The 14,998-nt window shown below is 46.1% G+C and overlaps 1 protein-coding gene across 2 annotated transcripts; it reads left to right on the forward strand.

The window, feature by feature from the left end:
• The first annotated feature begins 816 nt into the window (after nt 1–816).
• FBXW12 (F-box and WD repeat domain containing 12) lies at nt 817–13,709 on the forward strand. Of its 2 annotated transcripts, XM_036219866.1 has the most exons (11): nt 817–916; nt 1,525–1,562; nt 1,744–1,904; nt 2,558–2,676; nt 5,415–5,624; nt 6,264–6,422; nt 7,244–7,454; nt 7,930–8,108; nt 8,188–8,321; nt 11,265–11,340; nt 12,669–13,709. In XM_036219866.1, exons 1-11 carry the CDS (start codon nt 827–829, stop codon nt 12,708–12,710), a joined length of 1,419 nt encoding a protein of 472 aa, XP_036075759.1. In that variant the 5' UTR covers nt 817–826; the 3' UTR covers nt 12,711–13,709. The 2 variants fall into 2 exon arrangements, with proteins under 2 accessions (XP_036075759.1, XP_016005319.2); XM_016149833.2 differs by lacking the exon at nt 12,669–13,709 and having other exon boundaries at nt 11,265–11,616.
• The last annotated feature ends 1,289 nt before the right edge of the window (nt 13,710–14,998 follow it).

Here is a 14,998-nt window from a genome sequence, read left to right on the forward strand (position 1 = left end):
TAATGGTCCGTGACAAACCCAATCCTGTGCTGGGTGATGGAGTAGATAACGTTGCAGAAGAAAATGGTACTTCTGAGCACCGCCACTGTGGGTCATGCTGGAGGCGGCAGTTTAAGGGAGAGGTCATCGCCACTGAGGCTCGCGGACTCCTCTCAGAAAAGCGGGAATCGGTTGTCAGGTTCTCGGGAGAAGGTCACAGGGAAAAGCACCGGCCGTAAGGGCCGTCTCACACCAGGCCTGTGCCCTTAGCCTAGACATCAGTGGGGCCACCTGTTTGGCCGGTACTTTCTCCTTCCACTGGAAAGTTAAATGCACAAAGGCAGAAATCCCGGGGCTACCCTGGTGCTGGGAGACAGGCCCCGCTGGCCAGATTCGGTGTCCCAAAGTAGATATATCAATGTGGGAAGCAGATTCCCTACCCCGGCGATTTGCCTCTTAAACAGCGTCACGTAGGAACTTTGACGAACGTGCGTTAGTTGAAACCTTCTGGAGTCTCAACAAGTTCCTAGGCAGCGAGAGCTGCCCGAGGTCCTGAGCTTTCCGTTCACAGTGCAAAACAACGCGGTGTTAAAGGCATTTAAACAAGGACACAAACGAGCGAGCGAGGGTCGGGAGGGACGCCCCCAGCTGTGTGGCCCCAGCCCCTGGACACAGGCGGGAGCTGAGGGCATGCCGAGGGTCGGCGCACCTGCGGCCTGTTTGTATCAGAGCCAGATGGGCTGTGGGTGGAAATCTTCCCAAGTGCTGCGGACTTGGGCCAGGCCTTTAAATTCAGAGCATCCCATAGAGGAGAAAGGAGACTGGGTGTGGGCTCCGGCCACGTAAGATGGACACCCCATTGCCTGAAATACCGTTGTTGAAGATCTTCTCCTTCCTGGATGCGTTCAGCTTGCTGCAGGTTTGCCAAGTGAACAAGGTGAACGCTCTTCGCCCGCCGCTCCGTCTGCACTGACCGGCCCCGACCCCGCAGCCGCTCGCCCTGTCGGCGCTCGCTCTGACCCCTGTCGCTTCTCTCCCTCGGTCTTGGGATGTCGGCCACCCCGGCGTGACACCCACACCACCCTCCTTCATTGCTTAAATTCACCTGTTCGGGCCTGCCCATTCAGGTCTGCTACACCTGAGCCCTTCTCTGGACCCATTACTCCTCTTGGCCGATCGGAGCGCCAGTTGGCAGAGGAGCAGAGCGGTACACTGAGGGTCGGGGGTCAGCCTCCTCCACTCTGAGGGCCTCATATTTGGTTAAATGGAAATGCAAAGCTGGTGTGCAAGAGTCATGCTGGTTAAACGACCCTTGAGGTTCCCACTTCACGCCCTGGGGAACGCACTCTGAGCTTTCTGGGATTACTGAGGGCCTGTACTGGCCGAGCTGGGTCTCTGCCGGTACCGTGTCCCTGTAGTCCCGCACCGGGGAAGGGGACTGGCGGCCGGTTAAGCCGTGGGGGCCTCGCTCCCAGAACGAATGCTAACCGAGGCGGAGCCCACGTTGGGGTACCAGTCGCCGGCTTTGTCTTCTCTCCCCCTCAGTACTGGAATACCGTTGCGGAGAATGACCACCTGTGGAGGTGAGCCAGGGCATGGTGGGCAGGCAGGTGTCCCTTAGCGGGGAGGAGGCCGTTGCGTCTGCACCCAGGCCCGAGCGCGGCTGCACGGCGAGAGGCGCCAGTGAAGGCGACAGCGGGCAGAGGGTGCGCGCGGCGCGCACGGGCCCGGAGGGCGGCCTCGCAGGACCACGGCTCTTTGCAGAAACCTGTGCCTGGAGAAGTGGGGCTTCTGCCACTTCTCCTACCGGTGCCCGGGCGCGCCCACGTGGAAGCGCTTCTTCCTCAGCCAGAGGAAGCGCGAGCGGCGGATGGCGTCGGCTCAGCCGGAGGACTTCATCTACCGAGAGGCGGCGGGCAACCTCGGTAGGCGGCCAGGACGCTCCAGGGGCACGGGACACACTCTTCGTAAGAAATCCGCTGTATATTCGTCTGCCTCCCCGTTCAGCGACGAGAAAGGGAGTCGAGGCTTAACGGGACGGGTTGTCGCGATGGCGAGCGCCGCCTTCCCCTTGCCCCGCCGCCCCCCACTCCACCACCCCCCCACCCCCACCCCGACCCCGCAGTCCTCATCGTCATCGCTGCACTGAGGAGCCAGGGTGTTGTTTTCCCAAGGCAAAGCCAGGCCCTGTTACTCCCTTTCCCCAAAGGCTTCCCGTCCCTCCTAGAATAAAAATCTAAAGGCAAAAGGAAACTTTTAGATAACACACGTTCTAACGCTCACTTCATTCCTGGTACCTCTTTTAAAACTTGGAACAGTTCTCTGATGGAGAGATTTTTATCCGCATTTCGTATCTATGGAAACTGAGATTAAAGAGGAAAAACGAACTGGCCAGCACCTCCCAAATGGCCAGTCTGCAATGGGAACCCATGTTTGAATAACTCCGAAGGCCAGTTTCCATCCTCTTCTCCGTAAGGGTTGCGAGAAAACTTAAAATTATCTTTCCAGAATTCTCTTAATTCAATCGGATAATCCCTCAGCGATGGGGTGGCCAAGCACTGTCTCTGTTTCTCTCCAGGAATTTTGGAGCCTATGGCTTATCTCTCGGGAAGTAGCCTCCAGATGAACGAACGAGAGAAGTCAGTCCTTTGTACGGTGTCTTCAAAGCGCATGCTTTTTGCCTGGGATGTGCAAGAGGTGAGTCTGGCAGATGAGGTGCACACCTGTGTCAGTGCTTTACACAGGTGAAGCAAGAGCTGGGAGGAAAGTGATCCTCGGAACTGATAACAGAAACAAAGTTTCAAATCAAGTCTTCTAACTGGTAATCTGTAACCCTTTCGTTTAGACTATAGACACATAGAGAATCCGCTTTTTGATATGCGTTTCTAGATATAAACGTGCAAGGACTTATTTTCTGTGGGTAGCATGGAGTGACTTTGCGAAATAAACAATCTATTGGCGTTGTGCCTCTTCATTACCTGTTCTGCTGCCTCTCGGTCAGCAACTGGCATTTGTTATACTGGCTTTTTCAGAAAGTGGCTTCTAACTCAGATCACCTCCAACAGAGCACGGATGTTGTCTTATTTATCAGGACTAGCACATCTAATGCATGAAGCACTGGAGAAGGAATTGGAAGTCTCCAAGTGGGTCCCAAATTATTATAGTATCTTGATTTTTTTTCCTGCTTCGATTTCTCTCTCCTCCCCATAGAAATTAGATAATGACACTTTCTAACACAAGGTCTTTTGATGTATGATAAACGCCCTTATGTAAATATTTGAGGGAATTGATAAGAGTCTAGAAGAATACTCCTACTTTAAATGTACACAATGCTATCTGTCAATTATATCTCAATAAAGCTGGGGAAAAAAGAAATTAGAAGGGTACTCTCATGGACAACCTGCTCTAGGGAAAACCAGTTATCATGTCCCTGAGGACATTCCGGAAGCCCCATGGACAGGTCTACACGGCAGACAACTCAGGCCTCCCGCCAACAGCCAACACCAACTTGAAATCATGTGAGTAAGCTATCTTGGAGGTCAAGCGATAGGACTTCTCAGAAGTTTAAGGCATCAACCTCGGCAGCACCAGCAGAAGAGGCCCAAGGTATCAAAAGGATTAATCTCGAAGAATCGTGGGGTTGGCTCTTGACTAACAATACAAACTCCAGTAAGGTTCTTTGGAGAGAAACAACATTTTTGAGACAATTATATGGGCAGAAACACTGCCAGCTTGGGCTCAGAGGGGTTGCAATATCACAAAAGGAAAAGAGATTTCGAATCCCAAACTTTTACAGGCAAGAAGCAGGCTGTAATAACTACTCAGCTGCAAAACTGGGCCAACATACGTGGAAAAGGAAGGATGACTCAGAAGACAGAACCAAGAGCCTAGAGAGTGGAGCCAGAGGTCCTGAAGAATCTTTGCCAGGCTTCGACTCCTAATCAGCAAATCACCAGAATGTTCTTTACTGGATTTCAAATTTTCCGTGTAGGGTCCATTCCTTAGTGCTTCCCCCTCTCCCCATTTTCCGTTTCCCCCTTTTTTTGAATGTGAGTGTGTATAATGTTATCCTATGCCCGCCCTACCCTTGTATTTTGGTGACGTAGGGGACGGACAACTTGTATATTTAGTTCTAAGTTTTTTTTGCATTAAGAAGAACCAGATCTAAAGCGCCTCATCTATGCCTGTACCTGATTCAACAATGAGATACTAGATTTTGAGATGACGCTGTAATGGTAAGATACCTGGGGGCATTGGGAGATAGTGTATTTCGCGTGGGAAAGGGAGGTGAATAATCAGGGATACAAGGTGGACTGTATCAGCCAGCCTCTAAGAAGGCCCCAATATGCCTTGTCCCACAGTATATTAATTAATCCTATATAGTTCACTCCCATATCCCATAGTGCTGACCTTTGTACCCAGTAAGATATTGTGGAAATGGAAGTGTTTAACTTCTACACTTATGCCACAAAAGACACTTCCTCTCTCTTGAGTCCTTGGCTCTTAGAAAGCCAATCACAATGTTAGGACACCAAGGGAGCCCTACAGAGAGGTCGATGTGGTGAAGCACCGAGGACTTCTGCCAGTGGCCAGCAGCGACTCGTCAACCAGAGGAGTGAGCCACCTTGAAAGTAGAATGTGGCTTCAACCACATAGGACACCCTGACCCAGAGCTGCCTAGCCAAGCCGCACTTGAATTTCTAACCAACAAACCGTGAGATAAAAACTTACTGTTGTTTTAAGCCGCCCAGTTTGGCAACCTGTTATAGTGTTAGGAATCAAAATAGTGATTATACCTGGGGAGGGTGGCAGGGGAGTAAATAGACCAAGTACAAGGGGGCTTTAAGAGGGCTTGGAAATAGCTATGTCACTTGCTTTGTAATTTCTTATTAAACTTTACGTTTATGTTTGTATTCTTTTTATGTTACATTTTACAATTTTAATGAGATTAAAGTCTAGAAGGGAAATGCTTTCTTCTTGTGTGCAATCTACGAGGTCGATGATAGAATAATGATCATCATGCTAGTTGATACCCCTCGAACTCCTACCACGTACTAGGCAGAATTCTAAGCATCCTTCATGTGTTGTGGAATGCAGTCCAACGTTCCTGTAGGAAGCCATGGTGGTAAGTGACTTGGCAAATGTCACACTGGTAGTAAGAGGCTGAATCGATTTGAGCCCAAGGGAGTCTGACTGTTCTTTATGCCCATCATAGCGTGAGTTCCTGCCTTTGAATATATTGCATAGTTCCTTTTTCATCCTCACTACCCCTCGACTAACTGAGATGGTTAGTAGACCTTTCTTATTCTAGTCCCTGGAGAGAGAAACGGATCTGACTTGGAGGAGGCTGCCGGACAAACAGGGGCAGGATGGCAGCATGGTGGGCGTGAAGAGGCCCGTGGGCGCATGTAGTCAGCGGCACTCTCGTTCTCTAGGGCACTATGATCTGGTCAAGCCCAGTCCAGCGATCCAGCATCAGGCTTCTGGAGACCCTCCCCCAGATGCGTCTTGCATTCACCGTGGACCTAGAGGGAACTGTCAAGGTGTGGAACTGCCGGGATGAGCATGCTCTGGCGACTCTCACCCTGCCGAAGGCCTGCTTTTCCTTGGAAGCCTTTCTCACAAAGGAGGGCCCCTTCCTGATGGTAAGTGAGCCCTGCCCGTGGAGGGGGCCCCACGAAGCAACACGCCGGCTGCCTTGATGGGTGCCACGGCCTCGTTACCATCACAGTGCGATCTGTCCTCTTGGCGTCGTTTCTGCCACATTCCCTGAGAGTCGCAATACACTGATGAACGTTGGCCACACGAACATACCTGTATGTTGGTGACTCACACAATCTTGGCCTTCGACTTACCTCAGGTACACTTTTCCAGTCATTCTTCTCGAGACCTTCCTGAATTATTTCGTATCTGTGCCTCACCTTTCAAGCGTGTATTATTGTATAGTACGTGAACTTGGAAAGAGACTATGGAGGGAGAGATGGGGGTTTGGGGAGACATTGAGAAAAAAGCGTAGTGTCGACGTGTCGATGAGTAACTCTCCCGGAGAAGAGTGCTTTGGGACTTGGAAAATTGTTTGTTTGTTTGTTTGTTTTATTTCCTTGGGCTTGTCCCAGTAACCTTGTGGGGCCGGCTGGACCAAGGCTTCGATCTCTCTCAGTTATGCGGTTGAAGACACGGGGGTGCTTCTTGCAGCCGGCGGCCCTGCCTCCCGTGCGCTTTAGGATTTCGCGCCCGCCCGTTTCCACTGACGCAGTGCCGCCGCTGCCTCGTTCTGGTTTCAGGTGGGCAATTCCGAAGGTGACATCTACACGCTGACAGTGCCGGAGTTGAGGAGCGTTTCTAAAGTCAACGCCTTTAAGTACAGTGTGGATCTGCTGCATGTCTCTCCCAGCAAGCGATGGGTCTTTGCCTCCGGGGTGCATCAACACATCTTGCCAAAGGTGGGTGTCGCCCAGTGTGTGCTCTGACCGCGGGAAGAGACCATCCGTTAGGGCGTTAGGAAGGTCGGGAAGCGTTAGAGAAACCGCAGAGCCCGCGGCAAGGAGCAGACAGCCTCCTCTCAAAGGCCGTATCACACGGGAATCCATTCCTGGGGCCGAGAAGCAATGGTCTTTGAAGCAATAATATCCAGTCGCAAAGGCAAATACTTATTAATGACAATTTGTTCATGAAGCCCGAATCAGCCAACCAGGTAGAGGAGTGTGTGTGTGAGAGAGAGAGACAGAGGATCAAGAAATGAGGACCTTTCCTAACCTGGTTTGCGTTTGCTTTCCTTCTTTATTTTTCTCTACCTTGGCCGGAAAGTACAAAGAAGGCCAGAAGGAAATAAAAACACATCCGCTTCTGAATGTCACTCTGAGAAAGTGACATTTGGAGCAGGACATTTTACATGACGCATGTGGACTGGGCGCCAGCGAGCAAGGAGCTGAGGAAGGAGACAGCGGAGGCAGCGCCGTCCTTGGCTAGTTCTCCAAGAAGGAAAAATCGACGTAGTCAGCGGCGACTTGATCGGGGTCCGATGCGGCCAGACGATTTTGTGATCTCTTGATAAGCTAGAAGGGACGTTTAGGAGACTCTGCTGTACGGCCGACTGTGACAGACGGGGTAGGAAGACGGCGACCACTCAGTGCTTCTTGAGATTCTTTATAAAGCTTCGGCGGCAGGCGAGGATTTTTAAGGAGGTTTTTCTGGAGTCGCTGCCGTATGGAGATGCCGTCACTTCCCCTGTCTCCTGACTACACGTGCGACCTTCTCTCCATAGGTATTTTATGCGGAGTGCTTACTGAGACCGTCAGAGGACAAAATCCCTCTGTCTGTCTGTCTCCCGTTTTCATCGTGCTGCAGAGCTGGTTGGGCCCCGAAGAGGTACAACAGGATCACGCTGATGTTCCGAAGAGCCTCTTTCCGGAAGACGGGCTTCACCACTTTCGATCTGACCCTTGAGAGGACCGGGGGTCAAACGGTCGTCCAAGGTAGTCCGCGCCACCTCAGAGACACTCGTTTCTCCTCCCCATCACTCGTGTCCTCGTTTTAAGCTCTAAACAAACGTCTGTGACTAGGTCAGTCCATGTAAAGGGCAGGGGATTGCTTCCGCTGTCGGCTAACCCGTGCCGGTTTGACTCTAATGCCCACGCCTCTGACCCCTGCACTCCACGGCGCCCTCCTTAGCAGACTTGTCTAGATGCCCATCCTGCTTTGGGGCCTGGATTCCATCGCCCCTTCGCTCAGCGTCTGAGCGATTACTCATTGTGTCACAGATCCATCGCCAGGGTCAGTGACATGTATTTCCAGGCCCCTGGTTCACCCTTCATTTTCCTCACCGGACCGAAGTCCCATGGAATTAGAGAGTGTATTTTTTTTCATTCGGGGTGAGGATATTGGTCTGACTCAGTGACCCCGAGCGTGCCTGTAAGCGCGCGCGTGCATATGTGTTTTACATGAAAACAGCACACCAGGTCGCAAGTTTCCTGTTGCCTGTTCACATGGAGAGTCCTATTTGGATGGGAGTCAGCGACGCAAATATGATTGTTTTCGAGAGCGGGTCACGCCTGTTTCTCTTCACCATCAACGGCCTCCTGTTGCAACAATTTGACGACCACGAGATCTCCATCTGCAACTTATGGGTGGTAGGTACGATTCTTCTCCCCGACGCTCATTGCTCTGACTCTGACTCTGGGCCACTCACGTCTGCGTATCCCTTTGAAGGATTCTCTCCATGTCCTCACCACATCCATGGATAACTATTTGCATCTGTACATGTGGGAAGAGGAAGGTCGTTATCCGTACCTCAAAAGCTGTTGTCACCTGGAACACAGAAGGGACGATTTTACACCAAGCTGGTAAGTCCTGTTTTGTGGCTTAAACTTTTCTTAAAGATTTAAAATTTCTACATAAATAATAATAATAATAATAATAATAAAGGGATAATAGGATTTTTCAAAGATTATTTGAGGATATATATAAATAAACTTATGCTCCAAAAGAGCGTTGCTGGTTCCTGGAGTGTATCTACAGCCCTTGCGATAGATTTCGAAAGGCTTTCCAAAATGGCTCTCTGTTTATATCCTCAGTGTCCTGTCTTTCCTTGTAAGGTTTTTTGTTTGTTAGTTTTAGTTCGTTAGTCATTCGGGTTGCTTCTTTCATGAGCTGCCTTTATCTCCATTCTACTTATTTTTCTTCTAGATTGCTTGCCTTCATCTGGATTATTTTCCTTGGTATTTTACATACTATCCACAGAGGTCATGTCTTTCATATACTTTACAAGTATTTTCTTCCAAATTTGTCACTTCGTCTTGATAATGTTGATTTTTGGCACTATGTAACAAAACACATATCTTTCGAACTGCCCATGCCACTAATTGGAATATACTCTAACAATGCACCTCCAATGATTCAAATATATTAGTTATTTATTGCAGCATTAGCTGTGATTGCCAAATGCTGGGAATGACCTAATTTCCCAAACATAAGAGATTGTCTCAATTACTATGGTGCATGCATGTAAGGGAATATTGTGCAGCTGTAATTTTAGAAAAGGAAAGAAAGAAAAAAGCAATAGGTAAAATCTCTATGTTCAGATAAGAAGTTACTTCCAGTATTTTTGAGACAAAAAATATTTTACTTTAATTAATATTAATTTAATTCAGCAGATTTTCTTTCATATTTTTATACTCTATCATAGCTAATAAGTCTTAGTCTGCTATCATTCATAAGTACTTTCTTTTCAATAATTTTAAGTACTTCCCCTTTATATAAGGTGTCTCATACTATATAGATTTATCTTTTAGCCATCCGAATATCTTTTTACAAACCAGGGAAATTTTACGGCTTTCCCAAATAGAATTCAGTTGTCCAACACGCGGTTTGAGTTTCGACAAAAATATAAAGTCCCGTACTCAAAAGCACAATAAAACCACAGAATATCTCTTATCATCCCCAAAGTTTTCTCACGTTCAACTTCAGTCCGTCCCTCCTTCCAGCTCAGCACTAGGCAACCACTGGCCTACTTTCTATCTCTAAATTTATGAATTAGTTTACATTTTCTAAAATTATATAGTATATATGCCTTTGTGTCCGACGTCTTTCATTGAGCGTGGTGTTTTTGAGATTCGCCCTTGTTAAGTATATCAGTAATTCACTCCTTTTTATTGCTCAGTAGTGTCTAGATGGACTGTGTATAGATGTGCTATAGTTTGTCACTTCATAAGTCGAGGGGTATTTACGCTGTTTCTAGTTTGGGATGATTATGAGTAAAACTGCTATAAACATTTGTGATAAGGTGTTCGTGTATTTACCTAAGAGTAAAACTGTTGGCTCATATGGCATGTTTGATTTTATAAGAAATTGTGTGCTTTAAAAAAAAAATGTGTATCCTGCTCTTGTTGGAGACACTGTTCTGCAAATGGCAATTGGATCATCTTGGCTGATTATCTTCTTTAGTTTTTCATATTCTTTCTGATTTTTGATCTAGTGGTTCTATCAATTATGAGAGATTTTTTAATTTCTTGACTGTAAATGTACATTTGTCTATGTTTTTCCTTTTAAGTCTATAAGTTTTTAGTTCATGTATTTTGCCGCTCTGTTGTTTGGTACATATACATTTAATACTATCACTTCTTGGTTAACTGGCCCTTTTATTTTTGTGTAATGTCTCTTCTTATCCCTCACTCTTTCCTTTGCTGTGCAGTCTACTTTACTTATTATTAATTTAGCTACTCCTGCTTTCTTTTGATTAATGCTTGTGTGTTATTTTGTTTTTCCATTTTTTTTTTAACTTTCAATCTTTTCACATCCTTATCATGAGAAGAAAATGTCTTGCAGATGACATCTAGTTGGGTTACGGATCTTATCTACTGTGATAAGATCTGTCCTTTAATTGGTTTACCGACTCCTCTTCTTTCAGCATTTGAAAAACATTTCCCACTTCCTTCTGTCTTCTGTGGTGTCCAGTGAGAAATTCACCGTCATTCGAATTGTTGTTCCTCTATAGATGATGTGTCTTTTTTCTCTGGCTGATTTCAAGTTGTTTTCTTTGTCTTTAGTTTTCAGAAATTTGGTGTGCCTGATGTAAATTTTTAAAAATTTAACCTGTTTGAGTTTGGTCAGCTTTAAATCTGTAGGTTTACCAAATCTAAAGAGTTTTTAGGGGTTAGCTCTGCAGTGCTTGGAGGGGAGAGGAAGGTGTACCACCCCCACTCACCCCTAGTGCAGAGAAGGAGCTTGACAACAGGGCTTGAACCTCACCGTCTCTGTAGGGGAGGGGAAAAGATGCTGCCTTTGCTTGGGTTAGTGCCAGGAGAGATGATCAACAGGACTCCACCCCCATAGTTTCTGGGCTCCTGGAGGAGAGGGATAAGGGTTCTACCTCATTGATACAGGATGAGAATGGTTAACAGAGCCATGCTCCACCATTTCCACATCCCTCCATGTAGAAGGAGGCACGCTTCTTTTATGGTATTTGCCTAGAGTAGAGCAGATATAGTCAAAGGGAAAAGAATTCCATCGTAAAATAAAAAATCGTCTCATATCATTATTAAATAAGATAATCTAGCAAATCAGAGAGATTAATAATTCTGGCAGTGATGCCTCAGAGCAGGTTGGGATTGCTACTCCTACAAATAATAATCAACGTAGCTTTGCCATATCTATGTAATTACTCAAAACCAAATCTAAAAGTAATTTCTATGATCAAAGGACCATCTGGGAAGGATATTTATATCTTTGTCAGTGGATAGAACTGCTTTCCCCTTTGTCCACTGATGACGTTGTTTTTCTGTTGGCAGCTATGTCTCCAAAGCATTATGTGATAACGCGAGCATAGTGTGCGTGGTGTCGAAAAGTCGTGAATCCAGCATTCTGGTGATGTATTCTTTGAATACGTAATATGGAAACTGCTGCAGTTAACCTTGCATCCTTTCCCTCAATGTAGTAAAGAGAATTCTGTTTGCAAACCCAGAGTGATTATTTTAGTGACATTGGGAAAGAAGCAGTAATTTAACTATCTGTAGAAAATCAGGCACTGTGATAGGTACTACAGATTACGTACTGCAGATAGAGTGTGAAGAAACGTATCCTTTGTCCCTGCCATCAGGGAGAGTATAAAATACTAAGGTAGTACATTATGAATTGTCATACAAATATATAATCCCAAACAATTCAAGGGAAAGTATGCACTTGGATTGAGGCTGGTTTAAAAGTGAAGGCGTCTGTATCGGTCAGCCTGTTCTTGCCTGTAAGCGACCAAAAATAAACTTTTTAAAAAAGGAATATATTAGAAAAACATAGAATATATTAGAAAAACAAAGATAACTAGAAGAGACTCAGAATATAAATTCTCAAAAGGATTAGGAAATAGAAAATATAGCGAAAGCTAAATCACAGGAATGTCTTGCTTTGCATATCACCACAGCCATTAGAGTGAATATGAAAAAACCTGACACCCTCCCCCCACCCCCATCCTTGGATCTCTAGCTCAGGATTCAGAGTTCTGAGAGAGTACAGATGCATCAAGCCTAAGACACAGGGGTCTATTCTCCTGACTCAGGGGGAGGGCAGGATTAGAAGAAAGACGACTTAAGGGGGTAGGTAAATAGTACTCCAATGGGAGTGCAATATCAGCGGAAGATTCCTCCAAAGCACGTGTGGGTTTCTAGGCTGTTAAAGTGCCCACCACCCCCTCTATGGAGAAATCAATTTGAAGCTGTGACCAGGAAGAAAAAGGAAGGGAAGCCCAATAAAGGGTCCATGGAGAAAGACGAGGTTGGGTGGAGAAGATGACATCATAGACATCATAGAAGATGACATCATAAGATGCATCATAAACAGCACTCGGGGAAGCTCTGGGGCAGTCGGGTGTTTGGCTTAGTTCAGCATCAATGGAAGTCTATGTGGCTGAAGCCAGTGGCAAGGAGTATGTACTAAAACTGGCGGAAAGTTGGAAGGTATCAAATCGCACAGATGACTGTAGAATATAACCCAAATATTTAAGGCATGTTAAGTGCAACAGTAAGAGTAATTATTCCGGTTTTTGTGTTTTGTTTCTCGGCGAAGGAGAAAATAAGACCTATATTTTTCAGACTTGTGTTTTAAAAAGATCCTTTTCATTGCCATTTAGAAAATTGATTTAAAAGTAGCCACAGTGACTGAGAGAGCCAGTTAAACCATTTTCTTTATTACCTCTGTTACAGATACAGGTAACAGGTGGCCGTGGAGACCAAGGCAGAAGATAAGATAGAGGGAGAAATACGTAACATATGCGAATACAGGTACATGAGCACAAAGAATGTGATCTCAGGACACAGGAAAATAGGATCCCACAGGGTCTGTGATTTCTGAACAGCTTAGGTTAAAGGGAGATAAAACCGAATTACGGTTAGGCTTTCATTTTCCAGAAATAAATGGTCAAAATATGTAGAGAAAATTTTCTACACACAGCGCCTAAACATCGTTCAAATTTGCAAATGCAGAGCCAAACTTTAAAATCCATGGTTAAGGTAGCTGACCTAGAAGAGAAACCTTCTGAGTTGGGGATGAAAAAAAAAAGGGGGGGGGATCCAGAAAAGTCAACAAATGCTTTTATCTTATTCATAGAATGTTAAAGGACCGCATGATGGAATACAGGGTCTCTGCCAAGTTGAAGGTGAGGACAGAGATCTGTAGGATCTGTAGGATCCAGGCCCCTCGGAAAAGTGAGAGTCCTTGTAGGTGAACTGGAGGAAAGTCTACCCTTTGGAGAAGGGTGATGCAGGTATCTGTCTGTCTCGGCCAGGTGCAGTTGGGATAGCAACAGAGGAACCATTCTGCCCAGAGAATTGCTAACCACAGCAACAGTCTCCTCGGAGCTGGAGTTCATATCAGTCAGGGTCTCGGGACAATATAGACGTCACATACAAAGCAAGTAATTTGAGGAAGGCTTATTAAAAGGACAACTACAGTTTGGATTTGGAATGAAAGGAATTAGAGAAACCGCAGGAATAAAGCTAGTGTCATTTTAGCCTGACCACTTTGTGGACATCCCTGCAAGGCTAGGACAGCCCACTGCTGACTCGTGATCGCCGGTGCAGACTGGGCATTGTTTCTGCCTCAGCTGAAGTAAGCTCTACTGGTGGGCACCGTCTGGTGGGAGCTAGTGAACCTTCCCCTACAAGTAAGGCCAGGCACTGAAGGATAATGGCCTCTCATAGCTGACCTAGTTAAAGAAGGGGCACTAATTCCTATCATTTGACCTTTTGTTTTCCTTGGGATGGCCTGCGCTCGAAGCCACTGGTGATGAGTGGGGGCTAACTATAAACAACAGAAAGTTAAACAAGACCATTTCCTTTATTAGAGCCCCTCTACCAGACATCGTCATTTAATGGATGACATTCAAAATAATGCAAGTAAATGGTTTAAAGTAATAGATTTAACTAACACATTCTATTTAGTAAAAAATGTCACAGGAGAGAGAGGTGTCCTCATCTACGGTCCACAAACTTTGCTGCACTGAAGGCACTGCGGACCACCTCAGACCTCTTCCTGACACCCAGGAGATAGGCAGAACTGCCCCTCCACCAGGGAGCACATTCGGGTGATTCCCAGGAGACAAATGACTCCCCTGCAGGCACCTCTGACCTCACTCTGTTGCTGTGCCTCTTATCTGAGAGCTCCTGTCCTCACTGGTGTGACTGCATCCAGCTCTACATGACTATTGGCTGCCGAGGGAGGGGGTCTTTATTCTTATTAACACATCCTGCTGCCCGCGGGTAGGTGACACTCGCCGAGTTTTACAGAGCGTCGGGGACATACCCCAACGGCGTCATAGCATCACAGCTAACTAACCAGATTAGTCAGCATCTTCTTTTTGAATCTGTCCTTCTGGCTCCCCCACTAAGTGAAGAGACCAGCTGCGAACAGTCTTTGAAGTCCTAGTTTGTGTCCTTATAGGATTCTGGATCCTAAAGGCGTTTTATCACTGGCTCCAAACACAGGCATTATAGAGTGACGTACAATGCAGATTATAAAACAGCTAAGGCCAGGGGGGTGGATTATCACACTGTGAGCCGCAGATGACCTCTGTGCCCTGGCCCATAGGTTGTTTATTTCTTCAGTGCAGGCTGAGACTCATTACCTCAAAAGCCTGCTGGTGTCAGATTCAAATTTTTACATATCTATCTAATGATTTAAAGTTTTTAAATTTTTAAAAATACTTAAAGTCATGTTTATTTAAATTTATTTAAAAATGTAAGTCTAAGATTTTATTTTATTTAAAAATTTAAAATCTATTAAAATTCAAATATGTATTAAGTAACTCAATTATTTAAAATAATCGAAACGAGATCTCGAGCCATTTAGAGCCTGCCTGCTTTTTATACGCCCAGTGAAATTTCTTCTGACTGGCCACTACCCATCTGACTTTCGAGAATTACAAAATGTATCATTAGCCCTTTGAAGCAGAGCTTTGTTTGGGAGCCTGCAGGGTGTCGGTCTCATGGGAAACGCTCCATAAGTTCTTAGTCAGTTCGCGAGCGAAATAACGTAG

The sequence above is a fragment of the Rousettus aegyptiacus genome, unplaced genomic scaffold (assembly GCF_014176215.1).
Source record: "Rousettus aegyptiacus isolate mRouAeg1 unplaced genomic scaffold, mRouAeg1.p scaffold_m13_p_4, whole genome shotgun sequence".
Lineage (NCBI taxonomy): Eukaryota > Metazoa > Chordata > Mammalia > Chiroptera > Pteropodidae > Rousettus > Rousettus aegyptiacus.